The sequence below is a fragment of the Panicum hallii genome, chromosome 9, assembly GCF_002211085.1.
Source record: "Panicum hallii strain FIL2 chromosome 9, PHallii_v3.1, whole genome shotgun sequence".
NCBI lineage: Eukaryota > Viridiplantae > Streptophyta > Magnoliopsida > Poales > Poaceae > Panicum > Panicum hallii.
In genome coordinates, this window is record NC_038050.1 from 71,408,987 (window position 1) to 71,428,929 (window position 19,943).

Genomic DNA, 19,943 nt, shown 5'->3' on the forward strand with positions numbered 1-19,943 from the left:
GGGACGGCCGGGCCGGAGGCGGGGGAGACGTGGCGCCCGGGCCGGCCGTCCTGGGTTGGGTCGCGCGGGGGACGTGGGGCAGGAGTGGCGTGCGCGTCGCCGTGGCCGCGCTGGACTGGCGGTGCGGGAAAGACGACGGGAGGACGCAACGAATATGTGCGGGCGCAGCCCAGGTGGAGATGTGTAGTGGTTGCCAAGATTACCCGAGCTGTTAAAAATTCCAGTCACCTACCCACCTGCGTGAAACTTTTGCTCCAGGATAACGTGGACCATGCCAAAATATGGACATGCTAAAAAATTTTGTTGGTATTTTTTTGGTTGGGATCTAAAAATTAGCCTACCTTCTAAAATTGTCAAGATTTTAGTTAAAAAGATCAGTATGCCTACGTTTTGGCATACCCATATTTTGGCAGCCAACCAAGCAAGCCCTGTGTGCGTTTAGTGCTCTGCAGCTGTGACATGCGAACAGACCTCATGTATTGTCAGTTTGTGACAGAAATGTGCCGAGGGAAATTGACGGCCGCCATTGGAATTTTGAAACGAGATTTTTCGGCGTAGAAGTCCTTGTTTGTGACCAGGTTGAGCCTTCAGACCTTTTCCATACTGGGAGTGGGAGCTGGAATTCCCGGACAGTGACAAGGCTTGCGAGGTGGAGTCATGGGACAAGGACTCAAGGAGGGAAGTCAACCATGTTGTATTGCAACGTTTTGAGGGGCAGGGTCTGCTTCATTCCATTTCCACCCGCGAGCAAAATACCTGGAGATGAGCCTAGCCAACACGTTCGGTAGGAGGTGTAGTTGGGCACCCTAACGTCCAGGTTTCGAGTCCTCTTTAACTTGAATTTAGATGCCAATCTTCTTCATAATGAAAAAAAAACGTTTTACTGCGTGCCTAAGTGCTTTTATTTAAAGTTCCGCGTCCGAGCTTGATCTAGGCAGGTGGGATGTGGCTCACCAGACTCGTGAAAAGTTGCTGTGGAGCACATTCGTAACCTCTTCGTTACGGTTTTCATAGGCAACTTTTTAATATGTGAAGTCCTGCACGTAACGTGAGACGGAACATGGAGCCGACCACCAGGCTTCAATTAATGGAGCGCAATGCACGCTTAGTTTAGCGGCATTAGTAGGTTGTGGGCGTCAAGTTCGTGACAACAAACTCAAGAATACAATAGAGGGACACTCCAAACAAATATTTTCGGGGTCAGAGATTGCTAATTCCACTCGAAACCTACACACGATGCATCATCCAGTTGACCTAGAAAACAATAAGAAAAAAAAGGAAAAGTCTGGTTTACACGGTTAAAATATAGCAAAAGTTCGATTTTCAACCTTACACTACAAAATCGGATAAGAGAGACCATTCAACTGTTGAAATCGGATAAATTTGACACTTAGAGTGGTTTCGAAGGTGGTTTTGTATTTTTTAAAAAATTTAAAAATTCTAATTAGATCTAAAAGGATCAAAACTAAGTCATTTTAAATTATAAAAATATAAAACTAGTACCAAAATTTTTATAAAAATGTAATCTATATATTATTGCTCTATTTGAATCTTATTTATTCAAAAATAATAGCCATAACTGCAAGCAACCAAATACTATGAACATAAAAAGATAGATCCAAATAATTGACAAGTATAGTGCCAGTAGATAGATTACATTTTTAGAAAAATTTTGATACTCATTTCGTATTTTCTAGATTTGAAATGAATTACTTATGAATTTTTAAGTTTAAATTTGATTATTTTTAATTTTTATAAAATGAAAAATCACTTTCGAAACCACCCTAATGGTCAAATTTGCCTGGTTTCGATAGTTGGATGGGCTCTTATCCGGTTTTGTAGTTTAAGGTTAAAAACGGACTTTTGCGATAGTTTCAGATGTAAACCGAATTTTTGCTTTAAAAAAGAATAACTACTAGTATTGATGGGCTTTCACCGACTTACATTCTGTCTTGGGCTTTGCCATGCGAAGATAAAAGAAACAATGGATCACTTTAATCATTGTGGATGCGCTTTGTTTACACCTGTTGAGGTCATCATCAACCGGAGGGGGCAAACAGGCGATCAGGTCACATGGATCCATGGGACAGGTGCGCGGAAACCACAGGCTCGCGCGACCCGGCCACCCCGACCGACAAATAAACTGGGCATCGGGCCGGCGCTCCCCACGCAGACAAACGTGCGGGCGCCTGCCGGCGGAATCGTCGGTGGCCACTGGGCGGTCACAGCCGCGTGGCCGCGGACGCGAGCCCCCCAGGCGGTGACGTGCCGGTCGCCGCGCTGCAGCCTGCAGGAGGCTGGACCAGGTGTCCAGGTGCGCCTGGAGGAGAGCAGGCAGAGGTCACGCCCACGCCGTGCCGGATCCGCCGCAGCAGATCCCGAAAGGAAACGGGGGCGAACATGACGCTGTTCTGCCGACACTGGCTTCGATGATTCCTGCTCTTTTTGGGGGGTAGATTAGAGTAGTTTAGTTTTCTTCACCGCCGAATTTTTTGGCCCCGGTGCAAGGCCTGCCGCACTTGACCCGGGTCGGGGACCGTCCGGTCGGAGCTCGTAAACCGGGAGGAATTTTCAAAAGCGAAAAGCCAAAAACGCATGTGGGCGCAGGAGTCCCAATGGGCAAATGACGTGTGGGTAATTTTAAACTGACGCGCTAAAAGTAACTCCAGCGGATCGTCTAAGCACATTTCTATCCTAAATTTAAATTTAAAGAATTAAACAGAAAAAATGCACTGCAACAGACTTTCTACGAGATCTTATTGGAAGGTCTTCAAATTCTCTCAAGATCTTATAAGTTAGAATGGAGGGCTATGCTGGAGTTGAAGAAAATTTAAAACTCCGGACAGTTTCTATTTAATATTTATTTGAAGGGTCTGATTTAAATACTATTGCTGGAGTTGCTATAACCGAACGCGTAGGCTTAAGGTGTGAACCCTGGTACGCAATTTGATTGTTTTGGACTCAACTGCGGATGTTCTGTCAGTCTGTCTTCATTTTTGAAAAACAAAAGGATAAAAGAAAAGGAAAAGGAAAGTAAGATCCACCACGCAGATGGCCCCTACCCAAACTGAAGGATGCATTCCTTGTGTTCTTGGGATGAACGTCCCAACTACCAGGACACCGTAGCGATGCATGAGCATGACGCGGTGACGTCGCGCTTCCATGCGGCCGCCATCATTTCCGGTCCCCGGGACTGTACCCTAACCCCCCCCCCACCCCAACCCCCCAACCCCCCCCCCCAAAAAAAAAGCATTTATCGTTTCAGAGATCCGTGGCAGTCTCGTCGCTCAGGAGTAGTGGGCCTCACGTACGTACGTCCTCGTCTTCCATGTGTCCGTGTAGAGCGTGTCTCAGGGGTTGCCCTAATATAATTGCGCGGGGAGCCGCCATTTGTCAACCCTGAAACCTCCAACCGGGAAGGGTTTGGCGCATAAAAAAGTGTCAGCAGGTGCGGACCTGCCGGAAGCGAGAAAAACAATGGCGCGTCTGTTGGGTGCACGATCACCGGCGCGCCTGGCAGCGACTTCAAAGCCACAGGGGCTCCCAGGAGGGGGCCATGTTAGCGTGTCGAGGAACGACAGAGATGTTTCGGATTTACTGCTGCTTGACGGGATTCTACTCTAGCCAGATAGGATGTGGCTGCCCGTACGATACCCAGCCCGTGCCTCGAGATCTGGTTGGGGAGATGCCTCCAAATCCTGATGGGCTGATGGAATGCGTTACACGCATGATTTTGATACTTTGTTGCCTCTGCGTGGCCTGCAGCCCAGGGAATACAAAACCGTTCGATAATCGCGATTATCGGTGAAATTTATCGTTACCGATGCTAGCTGAGAACGTAAACCGACTGGAATTTCGCTAGATTTCAATGAAAAATTCAAAAATTTAAAAAAATTTATAAAAAGTAGAGAACTTATTTTTATAAAAAACTAGATCTTCTCTTGATTCCAGAATGTTGTCACATGTTGAAAACAACAATTGTTTGCTTAGGAAAAAAATATTTTTATCTAACTACCCGTTACCATCCACTAACTCATGCGATTAAGGCCGATTTTCGTACGATTAAGGCCGATAATCAATATATATACGGCAATTATCGATGATGCTGCAGCTGGGAGCGAGGGAGTTGATCGTGGCGTCGATAATCGAAGAGACCGAAGAATGATTAAATTGATATGCCGAATGCCTTCATGTATGGACTATGTGCTTGCTAAGTTTGTACGTGGCTTGTATAGAGTACGTACTCTTGTTTCTTATGCACTATGATGTTTGTACGAACTATGCACTCTTTTATTTCTGTGAACTATAAAATTTGTATGGACTATGCACTCGTTTGTTTATATGAACTATGCACTTCGTGGTTTGTATATATGTGCAAATTCATGTGCTTTATGCAATTTTATGGGCAAAATATGTAAACATGTTTATTTCTTAGGCAATTCTATATGCAAAATTGTGCATGTACGTGTAATTTATCTAATATAATATAATACATAACCTAAAAAATTAAATGCTATCAAACCTTTATTTTTTTCCACTGCCAAAATATATTTTCAGTAGGCGAAGCGATAAATCGTTCAGTTTGCATCGATTATCGATGATAAATTGTTGAATTTCATTTTTTTAAATTTAGATCTCTTTACCAATCGGTTTTGGCGATTTTTCACCGATTTTTAACTGATTATCGTTACCGGAGCTCACTGATAAATGCTGTATCGCCGGTAATGTAATCCCTGCTGCAGCCATCGACGGCTAGCAAGCTTGGTTCGTTGGTGACTTACTATCTCTTCGAATGTACGTGTCTATAGTGGTAATAGGATGTGCATGCATGCATGTATTTGTAGATGTAAATGTATACGTGTATAACGATTGCAAGTCTAACTGCTTCTTGGAACTTTTTTTTACAATATAAAGTTGGTAATTCTTAAGTGACCAGTAAATAACCTGACCGTGTGACAATGCAGCGTGCAGAGTCTGCGGGATGAGGAGGAGCAAATCCTGACCACACTACTACTACCACCAAACAACGTTGATGGTTACCGCTGCAAGACAACTGCTACACCCGTAGCATCACTATTCACTGCAGCCGTGTGTGCCCTGTCGTAGTTCAAATCCTATTGCTCCCGGCCGTGCCTAGTCTGCGCTGAACTGTTGCCTAACAGTGAATTAATCGATCACATCACAGCTTTTTTTTGGGGGGGGGGGGGGGGAGCGAAAGGCAAGAATTTATTCATTACTTAAAACAGTTACATTTGATAGAGTGCAGATCCTGGTACCAAAGTGATAGGATCTGTACTCTTCTCTATCGATATGTGCCTTGGCAGTAATGCCGGTTCAAAGAAAAAGGTGACAGGATCTGAGACAAACAACACATCAGGAACGCATAGCAGACTTGAATGGACCGTCGCGCCTTGTGGGCCGCGGGCAGTGTTTATTTGGGCCAAAACTGGGCCTCCACGTTGTTGAGCGGGGGCAGCAGGTTGGGCTCTAATCCAGCAAAAGCAGAACTTGGAGATCTGGGCTTGCTACGTGCGTACTGAAGTGGACTGGGCCAAATAGACTTATCTGGCACCGGGCCCACTGGACTTACTATTTACGCAGGTACCTCTGCCATCATCATGGGCTATGCATACACTGATCTGCCGTCATTATGGGCTCTACATACACTGAGCGATCTGCCCAGTAGACCGCCGCATTCCACTTTTTTTTTTAGCAACAATCACGACGATCTAACACGGTGTTGGAATCAACCTTTTCATAAGTTTTTTTCTAGGAAAAGGGCGTTTTTTATTGCTCAGAAACAAAGTTATTATATTTCTAAGCAATAATTTGCTCTACACACACTGGCGTCTTGAACCTCCACACCGCGGAGTGTGCCGTTCTCTTGGCCAATTATGCAAGCTCATGTGCTGCATGATTACGCTCTCTTCTTACATGGACGACGGTAAGTTCGTACTGTACTCACGGGTGGGTTTTTATCCGGGCCTGTATTGTACAGATCAGTGTATAATTGCAACACTACTAACAGTAGTGTTGGAAACTTGGAATCAACCTTTGACAATGCTGTCAGAACGTTGTATCATCTGTCGTCGAGTAATTATGAACATAATACAGAGAAGATCCAAAAATTGCTTCAGCCATTCACGCCAATATCAGTGCGACAGCACTCCTCTGCAGATTGACAGAAATACACTGAATACTTGCGTCCTAGTATTCCTATACCCGTCGTCGTCGGGGACTCGGATCACTTTTTTCTCCTTCAAGGTACTATTAGTGCATCGCCATCAGCTAACAATAATCTCTCCCTAATTTCCTGATCTAACTTTGCTGGGCACCTCCGCCGGTTTGCTGCTGCTGCTGCAGGTGCCCTCGGCCGCCGCCCATCTCCTCCCTTAGCTTGTTGACCCTCTCGATGATCGCGTCCACCGTCACGTCCACGGCGTCCCTGAGCGTCTCCAGCCTCGACCTCGGGTCCGCGTACACCAGCCTCGGTATCAGCCCGATCACCGTCTCCGTCATCCGCTCCGCGACGTCCGGCGGGATCCGCCGGAGCGTCTCCTCGATGCTGACGTTGCCGGCGCGCACGTCGGCCTCCGGGATGAGCACCGAGTACGTCTCGTGCGCCTCGGGGAGGTGCCACCTGTACTGCGTGTACGCGGAGTCCGGGTGGAAGAACACCGGCACGCAGCCGGCCATGATGGCGTCGAATGCCGACCGCCGCGTCATCGTGTCCCCCGTCGGCTGCAGGCAGAAGCGCGTGCCCTGGAACACGCGCATGAAGGTGCTCGGGATGAGGCAGTTGCGCTCGTTCTTCCGGCACTGGACCAGCTTGCAGAAGCTCGAGGAGCCGCACTGCCTGATGAGGTGGTGCCGGATCGAGTAGGGGTCGTTCCGCCCGCCGCCGGCGAAGGAAAAGAGCCACTGGCGCTTCATGGCACGCATCCGCTGTTGCCACTCGACGATCTGGGCGTCCTTGCCGGGGTGGAAGTAGGTCGGGTACGGTATGGCGAAGTCGAAGCTCGTCCATGGGAGCTTCTCGACGAAGAGCACCGTCATGTTCTGCACGGCCGGCAGGTGGAGGAGCTTGTTCCCCCACTCCGAGTCGCTATCCGTCTGCCTCTGGTGGTCGTACGCCGTCCTCCCGGACAGGAAGAAGTGGTCGCGACCGCCCATGGCGCGCCACTCGGGCCGGCGCGTGAGCCAGTCCACGAGGTCGAGCGACAGGGCGTCCTTCTCCCTGGCCGTGGAGTTGACGCCCCACAGGTGCTGCACGATGTCGAAGCCAGCGTAGAACGGCACGAAGACGGCGGCGGCGCGGGAGGAGTCGTCGGTGAGGCAGTCGTACAGCTTGATGCGGCTGTGGAAGATGATGTCGAGGCCGAAGTGGTCCGTGGCGTACCACCCCTGGTCGGCGAACACGCCGTCCGTGTTGTCCACCGGCTCGCCGAGGCCGCCGTTCTCGAGGTACCCGCACATGTTGTGCCACGGGTACCAGTTGTGGCAGTTGCCGAGGATGTCCGCGTTGAACCGCGGCGGCAGGTCGTGGATGTACACGTACCGCCCGCGGCAGGAGGCGTCGTCGCCGCCTCGGCCGCGCGGGCGCCGCTCCGCCACCGCCGCCGGGAGCGCACCGACGCTGGCTGACCCGATCTTCTTGAGCTGCTCCTGCTGCCGGAGGCGGAAACGCTGCCCGTCCTCGCCGTCCGACGGGACGGCGACGAGAGACGCGTGCGGCGCGCTCACCGGCGGGGTGCGGAACACGGCGAGGTGGAAGTAGACCATGAGGAGCCACGACATGGCGGCGAGCAGGAGGAGGCGCGGCAGCCACCGCTTGCCGCCGTGGGCGCCGCCGGCCTTCTCCATGCCTACCGCTAATCTGCTACGCCGTGTCGTGAATGGCTTCGGGAACCTATTAGAGTGTAGCTTAAGCATGCGGCTGGCCCGAAATGGCAACGCATGTGCAGGAGCAGGCTCCTGTCTGTGCAGCGCAGACCAGATGTGAGAATCGAATGGAATCGCGCGTCAAGAACGGAGACTGCTGCACGAGCTACGAATCATCGGATCCCCAATCGAAGACGAGGGAAATTGAAAAAAAAAGATCTAAATCTAATGCAAGATTGTACTAATCCGATGGAGCAGAACGGACAGAGGAATGGCGATTTCTGCCGCCGGGATTATCGACCGTGGAGCTCCGCGCGTCGGCGTCGCACTGGGCAGATCGGCCAGCGACGACTCGGTGATCGCCATGGTCAGCATCGCGAGGGCTGCAGTGCTGCACTACACATGGGTTTGCAGCAGGCGCGCTGCTTGAGGAGTTGACGCGGGGGTTAAAAATTTCCATTAGCGGATCGTGGATCGAGGTCAGTAACGGCTGGCTACTAGGCCTGCTCAGTCCTCGGGGGCGCGCGAGATCGAACGTTGGATCTTGATGCTGAAGCAATGGAAGAACGGCGCCGACGCGAGACAGCAGCATGCACCGTGAAGCAGACGCATTTGGATCGCTTGCCCCTGAAGGCCTGATAATCGAGTGACAATTTACGAGGTTCTGCACACAAAACCAGGCGATTTCTGTAGTAATAGTAGTCCTCAAGGTGTTATAAAGGCGAACGTATAGTATTGCATGTACTCACTCCGTGACAAACAAATGACGGTCTGGGGGTTGTCAAAAATCAGTGTGTTAAGATCACTGAATCTTCTAGTGCACGAACCTGCGCTTCAGAGCGGCCAGCGTTGACGCAGGGCGGGTGAAGTGAATACGCTTAACAGAGGGTGTAGTGTAGGGTTACCATTTGCCGCTAGTTCGCAGTGGTTACTTAGTAGAGAGTAGATCGTTGTATATTCTGCTAGCAACTTGCTAACGACGCCGCACATCGAGCAAGTTGACGTGATTGCGCACCGCAACCACTCATGCTCAAGTCTCTTTGACTCGATTTTAGGTGCATATTTCTTTCTTATTTTAAAACCACCTATTTCTTCATGTGGTTGGTCTTTCTCTGTGTGTTTGCGTAGTAATTTAGTTGGTTTAGGGTGTAGCACTACCGGAAAAAAGATCTTTGCCGAGTGTCAAGTGTTTTGCTAAGAGCATTTCGTCGGGCACTCGGCGAATAACAACTTTGCCGAGTGCAGTTCTCGGCAAAAAGAAACACACGGCGAACAACAGATTTGCCGAGTGTCAAGCACTCGGCAGAAAATAACACTCGGGAAATCATGTTTTGCCTAGTGCCCTACACTTGGCAAAGACAGACACTCGGCAAAGCTCCGTCACATGCGAACGACAGCAAACAGCCGTTAGCTTTGCCGAGTGTCCATGATCTGGCTCTCGGCAAAGTTCCCTTTGCCGAGTGTCCATGATCTGGCGCTCGGCAAAGAGACCCTTTGCCGAGGCCAGATCACGGGCACTCGGCAAAGGGTCTCTTTTATTTCTTCGCAGGCAACCAGAACACTTGTGCACTTGTACACTTCTGCCCCCGCCGCGCCCCGCCCGCCGCGCCCCGCCACCCCCGCCGCCCAGGCCCCCGCCGCCCCGCCCGCCGCGCCCCCGCCGCCGCGGCCGCACCCGCTGCGCCCCACCAGCCGCGCCCCGCCGGCCCCGCCCGCCGCGCCCCCGCCGCCCCCGCCGCGCCCCGCCCTGCCCGCTGCGCCCCCGCCGCCATGGCCCCTGCCGCCCCAGCCGCGCCCTGCCCCCCACGCCCCGCCAGTCGCGCCCCGGCCCTGCTGCGCCCCCGCCGCCCCCGCCTGCCACGCCCCCGCCGCGCCCACGCTGCGCCCTGCCAGCCGCGGCCCACCAGCCCCGCCCGCCGCGCCCCCGTCACGCCCTGCCCGCCGCGCCCCGCCGCCGCCGCCGCACAATGGACCACGCATGATCATGATACCTTGCAAGTAAGTAAAGATGAAACTAGTTTGTTCACAGAAAACTGAAATAGGAGTATTACAATTACCTGATGCTTTCTTCCTGTATGAGGAAATAGTTCTAACCAAGTGTAGCCTACAATTTGTGACATCCAGGTAATAAGATTCATACAAACCAAACCCTGGATGTAATAGACATAGATGTTAAGGGTGTATTTAAAAAAATTTTCCTGCATTACAAGTCCTTTTGTGCAAGGTGTGTGCTTGGGTTTGGTCATAAGGTAAAATAAGCTCTTAAGTAAAAGCAAGGGCCTGTGTGTAAAAATGCAGGATTACAGGGTCTTTTGTGCAAAAAGTAAGGGGTAAAAGTAATTTTATGCTTACTTAAGGACCTATCTGTAAAAAAATAATTGTCATCGTGATATCCTAAGAATAAGGTAAAAATGTCAAAAATTTGATTAAAACTTGATTTGGTAAGGACAGGGGTAAATTCATTTTACCTTGATTCAAAATTCATTTTGTAATAGGGCAAACTTTGAGTTTTTGAATTTGAGTCTTAAAGCAAAAGTGTAGAGCTTGAAAAACCCTACAATTTTCATGTTGGACTTTTTCTCAGAAAACCCCTAGATTAGTGGGAAAAAAGTAGTTTTCTGCAGGGTCCCTGTAACTTTTACAATTTGCAAACAAGTCCCTAGATCTCTTCCCCTTTCTTCTTCCTCTGCACCCCTTCTGCTCCTCTGCTCCTGCCCAGACGCCGGCGACAGTGCGCCTCCCCTGGCCGCCGTCTTGCAGTCGCCGCCGTCCACCTCATGCTGCCCCTCTCCACGCGTCAGTCCCCTCCTTGCCCACCGCAGCAGCCCCTGCCCCGGTGTCCTCCTGCGCAGGCGCCACGGTGCCCTCGGGTGCATGCCGGCCGCCACCTCGCCGCCGCAATCCGGAGCCCGGCCGTGATCCTCTCTTTCTCCCAGTGTCTCCCTCTCTTCTGTGAGCTAGCATTGCTACCAACCGAACCACACCCCCTCTTCCCCGATTGGTCTGCTCTGTGTTCCTCCCCGACGCAGCACCGAACCACCGCCGCCGCTCCCCGTCGCGATTCCCCCTCACCGTGCCACCCCACCCTAATTCCTTGCACCAGTAGACTCCCCACCTCCTCCTCTTGCTCCTCAGCTCGAGCCAAACCAGCTCCAACCATTCCTTCGCCGGAATCTTGCTCGCCCCGTGCCGCCGCTCGCCGGCGCCGCCCGTAGTCGACCCTCCCGTCGACAGCTCCTTCCACCCGGTCCCCCGCTCCACCAGGTAGACAAATAGCTCCCCGGTGATCTACTGATGCTCGTGCGCCCCTTCTCGGCCCGTGTTCGCCGCCCCATCGCCGGGAACGGCGATGCGCCGCCACGGCCGCCGCACTCTCCCGTCGGTGGCTCTGTTCTATTGCTGCCCGTCCAGCGCCCCCTCGTCCTGTGAGCTCCTTAGGTCCTGTAGTTAGTGCTTTGCTCGCCCTCTTGGCCGGGGTGCTCGCCGCCGGCGAGAACGCCGTCGAGACCGACGGGCCGGCCGTCGCCATGGTTGAGCAAGGACCACTTCGCGATTAGATTCTTTGTTCCAGGGGTTCCAGTGCAAAATTACCGAGACCCCCCCCTAAGTGCCTGTTATTTCATGTGAGATGCATATGCTGTCTTGTAAAATACATAACAAATCACAGAAAATTCCAAAATTAGCAAAACTTGTTTTGTTGGAAACTAGATTAAGAACTCTATAAATTTTGTTAAAAGGATTTGATATGAAACCAAATATTTTTGAATCTAATTTAAATTTGAAACAAGGAAATGTAATGTCTTTAATTCTTGCATATTGTGTTGATTGTTTGCAATTATGATATGTAATTCTTATACATGACATCTAAAATGATGCAAAACATTCAAAATCAAGTTGTACTACAATTTGAATCCTTTTAAATTATTTTAAATTAATATTAGCTAGACATATCTTTTCAAACTTTAACTAATTAGATCCTTTAGTTATGAATTAAGAGGTGATCTATTTCTTTTTAAATGTTCCAAATTTTATAACCTTCTTTACTTAAAAAGTTTAAATTCAAATTTAAATTTAACTTTAATATATGCTTTGATGCTTATCTTAAATTAATTCAATAATGTGGTTAAATTAAGCATCAATTATAAATTTAGGCTAACATTTTCTTTGTTTTGACCTTTCTCGAAATGTTAATCTTTGAAAGCATAATCTTTGATGTGACCCAAATAAAAGAATGCACATTTCTTAATAATATTTGCTTTGCATATCATGTAGAACCGATTACCCTCGCTGACGGTGACTACGAACTGATCGCGGATCAAGTCGAGGAAAGTCCTGAAAATCCCGGAGACACCGTCGAGAATCTAACTGAAGATCCGAACCAAAGTTCGGAGAACCTCGATCCTTCTACTCTCAACCCTGCTCAAGAAGGCAAGCCCCGGACATAAACCTTATTTTATTTAATCTACCATTTATATTATTATATATATCTCTCTGCATTAAGTTCTTAAGGATTGCTTGAAACCCTAGTTGCATTCTCCTAGGAACCAATGTATTGAATACTAGTATTTGAGTCCGGCTAGCTGCTTTGCTAATAGGGCCGGTAGAAGTCGGGTGATTTCCTGTCACTCGCGCGACATAGGGTTGTAATGCTTACATTTCTGTTATCACTATAAGGATGACGGACGGGAGTTTTGTGAGGTATCATGATCAAGGTGATACCCCGTCTGTGTTGTTAAAATTCTGATAAGGTCGCAGCGTGTGGTGATCGGGATTAAGCGTTTGAAAGTACTAACCACATGCCGCGAAATATGGTAAGCGGTAAGCCTAGTAGCCAATCGGCCCGAGTAGTGGACATACCTCCCACCACTCGTCTTGCTTCTTTTGGTTACTTATGTTCGACGTGTAGGCATACGTGTTGCTGGGCAACCAGGAGTACGGGTTTTGTAGTCGCGCTACAGACGTACGTCCTGCACTTTGGAAGTGCGTATGACCTGCAGTCGCTTGTGGTGGCTCTGATCCACGAGTCGGAATGAAAGGCAAACGGTTGCTTTGGAATGACCCTGTGGTGTTCCAAGCGTGTGTGTTAGGTTTACCTTGCAAGGTTAAATTCGATTCGAATCGTCCGCATCTCACGATGATTGAGACTGCTTAATTCCTTTGTCACATAGAGTAATAAGTGCAATCTTATGATTATCAAAGATGATGCTTGACCAAAGATTATACCATGCTTGCTTAGTTATAGGTGCTTACCTAGAATGGATAATTAATTAGAATCTGAAAGCTAAAACTTGAAATTAAGGATCTACTCTTTGTTGCTTTTCAGCTGAAACTAAACCCAGAACCATTATAAGCTTTCATAAGTCTAGTTATGGGCTAAGTATACCCAATTCCGGGTAAGCCTTGCTGAGTAGTAGAATACTCAGCCTTGCTTCATAACTTTTGTCCAGGTAATGCTTCTGCTGATCAAGCCCTGCCTATACCGTGGCCTTACCCTCTGCCTGATGGTTGGTCCGTGGAGTGGGACCCGTCCCCGGCCAACCTGGACCCCTCCGAGTGATGTCATGCAAGGGCAAATATGACATCTATACTGGCGACGTGTATTATACCGTACTTAATATCGCTGTTTGTCTTAAGACTTATGTCGGAATGTAATAATTCCCCGGTTGGGAAGAATATGTTACTTTTAAACACTCATGTATTATAACTGCCTGTGATGTAAAATATGATGGCCTTTATATCTCTGGACTCGCCTTCGTGCGGGGTACCTTGTTTGATCCTGCTTTCGGTGGTTTATCGGGACGTTACCCGACAGGCCAAGGAGTTATACCGTTTGAAGCACGTCGGAGCCCTCTAGAGTGGACTCGCGTACTTGAGCCGGTATAATTCAGGTTGGTTCTGCCACAGCTGGTATCAGAGCTAACAAGTGTACACTGGAGATGTAAGGTGCCTTAAAAACACTTTTAGTATAAAATTTGCTTAACAAGGTATTTTGCAAAAGGAACGTTGGATCCGTTAAGGTTGTGTTTAGTACGTAAAGCCCTAGGGTGATGTCTAAGGGAAAATAGAGGTGGCCATATTATATATGTATATAAATCTAACTTCCAGCATTACTTTCAGTCAAAACTTAAATTCATGCATAACCCAATCTTACTTTCTGTAACGACATCTTCGATCGGGAGGTAAGAAGGTAAGGATCCTCAGCCAACTGAGGGAGCTTGGCCTTCCTGTCGGTGATACGAACCGAACGCTGTTTCTCAAGCAGTGGCCTACTTGAGATGCTGCCAATGTACCAACTTCGGTTGACTACATTGGGAGTATAAGGTTCGGCGCAGGGTATGGCGATCGCTGTTCATACCCCCGCATTTCGCGGTACCCCCCGTGAATACGTTGTTTCGATGACGTATGCTAACGTTGTCTGTACGGCGGTAATTGTACAGATGCTGTTTCTATAATGAACAGTAATGATTGGGGACACTTTCATGACATGCTGGCATGAAAGGTTCATTGAATATATATATTTGTATTGTGGTTTTTCTGCAGGTACACTAACCACGATAACGAGATTAGGACGGATAGGGCTTATCGACTAGTTATTAGGGAGAGACGTATATATTATGCCACCGAATCTAACCACGTAAGTCCGAAAGTATTCGGCAGTTGTTTTTGGTTTGTGAGGACGAGTAGAACGTGCATGCATAACTCATCATCAAATACATGAACGCAATGTGTGTTTTGTTTTTAAGGATGTGTGGTAGAATGTTGATCCTTGGTGCGAATAACGGGATTCTTGTGGTAGTGTTAGTTAAGCCTCTTAAGTATCTTTCTGCTTTCCAGCTCTTGCTATATCAAAATCAGTTATCTCGTCCTATTTACCTTGTAAGTCTTTAGCAGGGTAAATAAATCTTATCATCTAAATTCTTGTTTCAGATGGTTGGAGCCACACGTGGAACCCCGGAAGGTTTCCGGGCAGATCAGGCCAGTGGTTCTCAACAGACGCCCCCACCACCTCCCAACCTAGCTGAGGTGATGGCTCGGCAGACGGAGCTTCTTAATCTGCTGGTACAAGCACAACAAAACCAGCAGCGTCAACCGTTTCGTGGAGGTCGTGACGACCTTCCTCCTCCAGTGGCCAGCTATCAAGATTTCCTTAGCACTCAACCTCCGTTCTTCAGTAAAGCCGAAGAACCTTTGGATGCTGATGCCTGGCTTCATATTATTGAGTCCAAGTTCACTCTCTTGACTATACCGTGTGCGGACTCAAACAAAGCTTCTTTTGCTGCCCAGCAATTGCGTGGTGCTGCTCGAATTTGGTGGGATAACTTTTATGCCATGCAGCCCGCGGGACATGTCATCTCTTGGGATGAATTCCGGACTGCCTTCAGGGCACACTATATCCCTGAAGGATTATTGGAGCGGAAGTTAAATGAATTTTTGGCATTAACTCAAGGTTCCAATACAGTCTTGCAATACGCACAGACGTTCAATCATCTGTGCCAATATGCTGGTCATCATGCAGATAATGATGCCAAAAAGCAAGACCGCTTCCATCGTGGCCTTAATACTAAGCTCAAAGAACGTTTGAATCTTGTCAGGCCCAATAGTTTCAGTGAGCTGGTCAATATGGCTCTAACCCAAGAGGACTGCATTATAGCACATCGTGCTGACAAGAAGAGGAAGACCCCTACGGGATCCTCGAGTGCTCAACCGCCAAGATATCGGGTTGTTCCTAACACCCAAACAAGAGCACCCCAGAGGAATGCTCCCGTTGGTCGATTGGTTTTTAGGCCGCCTCAACAACAAGGAAGTTATAGATTTTCTGCACCTCCACAACAGCAACAGCAATTTGGTCCAAGGCCAAATGCGCGGCAAGCTCCACCAAAAGGCAGCAACTATCGCTGTTTTAATTGTGGGAGTGCAGATCATTTCATCAGAGATTGTCCACGGCCTAAGAAGCCTAATCCAGGGCAAAGTTCTAATCAAGGCAATCAGAACAAGGGTAAAAGGCCGTTGATGCAAGTTCGGCAAGGGCAAATCAACTTCACCACCCTTGCGGAACTTCCGGACGGAGCCCCTGTCATGTCGGGTACGTTCTATATCCATCATCAACCAGTTGTTACATTATTTGATTCAGGGGCAACTCATAGTTTTATTAGTAACAACTGTAGTACCCAAATAAGACTTGATCCCTGTTTCACCCAAGGATCATATATGATTTCCACTCCTGGAGGTAAGATTACCTCTAATCAAATGGTTAGAAGCGTGCCAATTCAACTAGGCAGCCAAGTGATTAAAACTGATTTGATCTTGCTAAACCTAGAGGGTATTGACGTTATACTCGGGACGAACTGGATGACTGAACATAGAGTGTTGTTGGATATTTCCTCCCGAGTTATTGAAATCAATTCACCATATTATAGAACCATTACCCTCTATCTGCCCAGGCAGGAATATCTCTATCCTTACACCTATGCTATCACAGACCTCAAAGTTAAAGATATTCCGGTAGTTTGTGAATATCCTGATGTCTTCCCTGATGATTTGCCGGGGATGCCACCTGACAGAGATATTGAGTTCATTATTGAACTCCAACCAGGCACTGCTCCTATCTCTAAGAGGCCATATCGTATGCCCCCAAACGAATTGGCCGAGCTTAAAATTCAACTTCAAGATCTTCTCGATAAAGGTTTCATACGCCCAAGTGCGTCGTCTTGTGGTTGTCCTGCTCTTTTTGTTAAAAAGAAAGATAATAGCCTAAGGCTATGTGTTGACTATCGACCACTCAATGCGGTCACCATCAAAAACAAGTATCCACTCCCCCGCATTGACATTTTGTTTGATCAATTAGCTGGAGCTAAGGTCTTCTCAAAAATTGACTTACGCTCTGGCTATCATCAGATCAAGATTAAGCCTTGTGACATTCCGAAAACGGCTTTCTCAACCAGATATGGGCTATATGAATATCTGGTTATGTCTTTTGGGCTTACTAACGCTCCGGCATATTTCATGTATCTTATGAATTCAGTCTTCATGCCGGAACTTGATAAATTCGTCGTGGTCTTCATTGATGATATCTTAATTTACTCCAAAAATAATGAAGACCATGCCAATCATCTACATATCGTTCTTCAGCGATTACGTGATCATCGCCTTTATGCCAAATTCTCAAAATGTGAATTTTGGCTAGATAGTGTGAAATTTCTGGGACACACTATCTCTAGCGAAGGCATATCGGTTGATCCAACAAAAGTCCAAGAAGTTATGGATTGGAAGCCCCCAACTTCCGTCCATCAAATCCGAAGTTTTCTTGGATTGGCAGGGTATTATCGCCGATTTATTCCGGATTTCTCTAAGATAGCTAAGCCCATGACTGAGCTTCTTAAGAAAGGAGTTAAATATCAGTGGAATGATAAGTGTGATGAGGCATTCCATACCTTAAGGAAACTTTTAACCACTGCTCCCGTATTAGCTCAACCGGATAATACCCAACCTTTTGACGTTTACTGTGATGCTTCTGGGACCGGTCTCGGTTGTGTTCTAATGCAAAACAACCGAGTCATTGCTTATGCATCCAGAGCACTCCGGAATCATGAGCAAAATTATCCAACTCATGATCTGGAATTAGCAGCCGTTGTCCATGCTCTTAAGATTTGGAGGCACCATCTCATGGGTGCTAAGTGCAACATTTACACTGATCATAAGAGCCTCAAATACATCTTTACCCAAGCAGATTTGAACATGAGGCAAAGGCGATGGCTAGAGTTGATCAAAGATTATGACCTTGAGGTATACTACCATCCTGGTAAAGCTAATGTGGTTGCGGATGCACTTAGCCGCAAAACACATTGCCACTGTGCATCCATAACCGCTATCAATGATACTCTCTGCAATCAGATGAAGAAACTCAATCTAGAGATCGTTCCTCAAGGCAGTATAAATCTTTTAGCCTTGGAGAATACCCTTCGGGATAAAATTATCATGTCACAACTACATAATAAGGGTATCAAAATCATTAAATCAGAACTATCCCAAGGAAAAGCTAAATACAAGTGTTTTCATATTGACCCTCAGGGAGTCTTATGGTTCAACAAACGCCTTGTTGTACCAAAAGATCATCAGCTTCGCAGGCAAATTCTTGATGAAGCTCATTTGTCCAAATTCTCTATTCATCCCGGTAGCACCAAAATGTATCAAGACTTACGACAACATTTTTGGTGGACTAGGATGAAAAGAGAAATTGCTAAATATGTATCTGAGTGTGATACATGTCAGAGGGTCAAGGCTAGTCACCTTAAAGCCTCTGGTGTACTCCAACCATTACCCATTCCATCGTGGAAGTGGGAAGGCATTAGTATGGATTTCATTGTTGGTCTTCCCAATACTTCCCAAAAACATGATTCCATATGGGTAATTATTGATAGACTCACAAAAGTAGCTCACTTTATTCCCGTGCATACTACTTATTCCGCTAAAAAGTATGCTGAAGTCTATCTTGATCAAATTGTTCGACTGCATGGTATTCCTAAGACCATCATCTCTGATCGAGGAGCACCATTTGTTGCACGCTTCTGGGAGCAATTCCAATCTGCTCTCGGCACCAAACTGATTCGAAGCTCTGCATATCATCCTCAAACAGATGGACAAACTGAACGGGTCAATCAAATTCTCGAAGATATGCTCCGAGCTTGTATCATTCACTATGGGACAAGTTGGGACAAATATCTTGCCTTGGCTGAATTCTCTTACAACAACAGTTACCAGTCCAGTCTCCAAATGTCACCTTTTGAAGCTTTATATGGTCGCAAATGTCGAACCCCTTTAAATTGGTCTGAGACTGGTGAACGCAAGATTTTTGGACCAGATTTGGTTATGGAAGCCGAGGACAGGGTCAGAATTATTCAAGCTAATCTTAAAACAGCTCAGTCTAGACAAAAGAGTTATGCGGATCGGAGAAGGAAACCCTTGCAGTTCCAAATAGGAGATTTTGTATATCTCCGAGTATCCCCCACTAAGGGCGTTCAACGTTTTGGAATAAAAGGAAAACTAGCACCCCGTTATATCGGACCTTTCAAAATTCTTGAAATTTGTGGCCCCGTGGCTTACAAACTCCTCCTTCCACCTCAAATGAGTGCTATTCACGATATCTTCCATGTCTCTCAGCTTAAAAAGTGTATTAAGGTACCCTCGGAGATCATTGAAATCCCAGCCATCGAGATCGAACCCGATCTATCCTATGTTGAACAACCTATTAAAATCTTGGATACCAAGGAAAGAGTCACCAGAAGGAGGACAGTCAAAATGTATAAGATCCTATGGGATCATCACACTGAAGAGGAAGCGACTTGGGAAACGGAATCTTATCTTCAACAAAATTTCCCGACTTTCCTTTCAACTAGTTCCCAAATCTGATCATTCCATTATCTTCTGCTTCCGAATCTCGGGACGAGATTCTTTTTAGGGGGAAAGGCTGTGACATCCAGGTAATAAGATTCATACAAACCAAACCCTGGATGTAATAGACATAGATGTTAAGGGTGTATTTAAAAAAATTTTCCTGCATTACAAGTCCTTTTGTGCAAGGTGTGTGCTTGGGTTTGGTCATAAGGTAAAATAAGCTCTTAAGTAAAAGCAAGGGCCTGTGTGTAAAAATGCAGGATTACAGGGTCTTTTGTGCAAAAAGTAAGGGGTAAAAGTAATTTTATGCTTACTTAAGGACCTATCTGTAAAAAAATAATTGTCATCGTGATATCCTAAGAATAAGGTAAAAATGTCAAAAATTTGATTAAAACTTGATTTGGTAAGGACAGGGGTAAATTCATTTTACCTTGATTCAAAATTCATTTTGTAATAGGGCAAACTTTGAGTTTTTGAATTTGAGTCTTAAAGCAAAAGTGTAGAGCTTGAAAAACCCTACAATTTTCATGTTGGACTTTTTCTCAGAAAACCCCTAGATTAGTGGGAAAAAAGTAGTTTTCTGCAGGGTCCCTGTAACTTTTACAATTTGCAAACAAGTCCCTAGATCTCTTCCCCTTTCTTCTTCCTCTGCACCCCTTCTGCTCCTCTGC

At 47.2% G+C, this 19,943-nt stretch overlaps 1 protein-coding gene across 1 annotated transcript; it reads right to left on the bottom strand.

Annotated features, from left to right (window-relative positions):
* Positions 1–6,072: 6,072 nt before the first annotated feature.
* LOC112877013 (xyloglucan galactosyltransferase KATAMARI1 homolog) lies at positions 6,073–8,089 on the bottom strand. The gene has a single exon (XM_025941209.1). It carries the CDS (start codon positions 7,930–7,932, stop codon positions 6,319–6,321), a length of 1,614 nt encoding a protein of 537 aa, XP_025796994.1. The 5' UTR covers positions 7,933–8,089; the 3' UTR covers positions 6,073–6,318.
* Between the last annotated feature and the right edge of the window lie 11,854 nt (positions 8,090–19,943).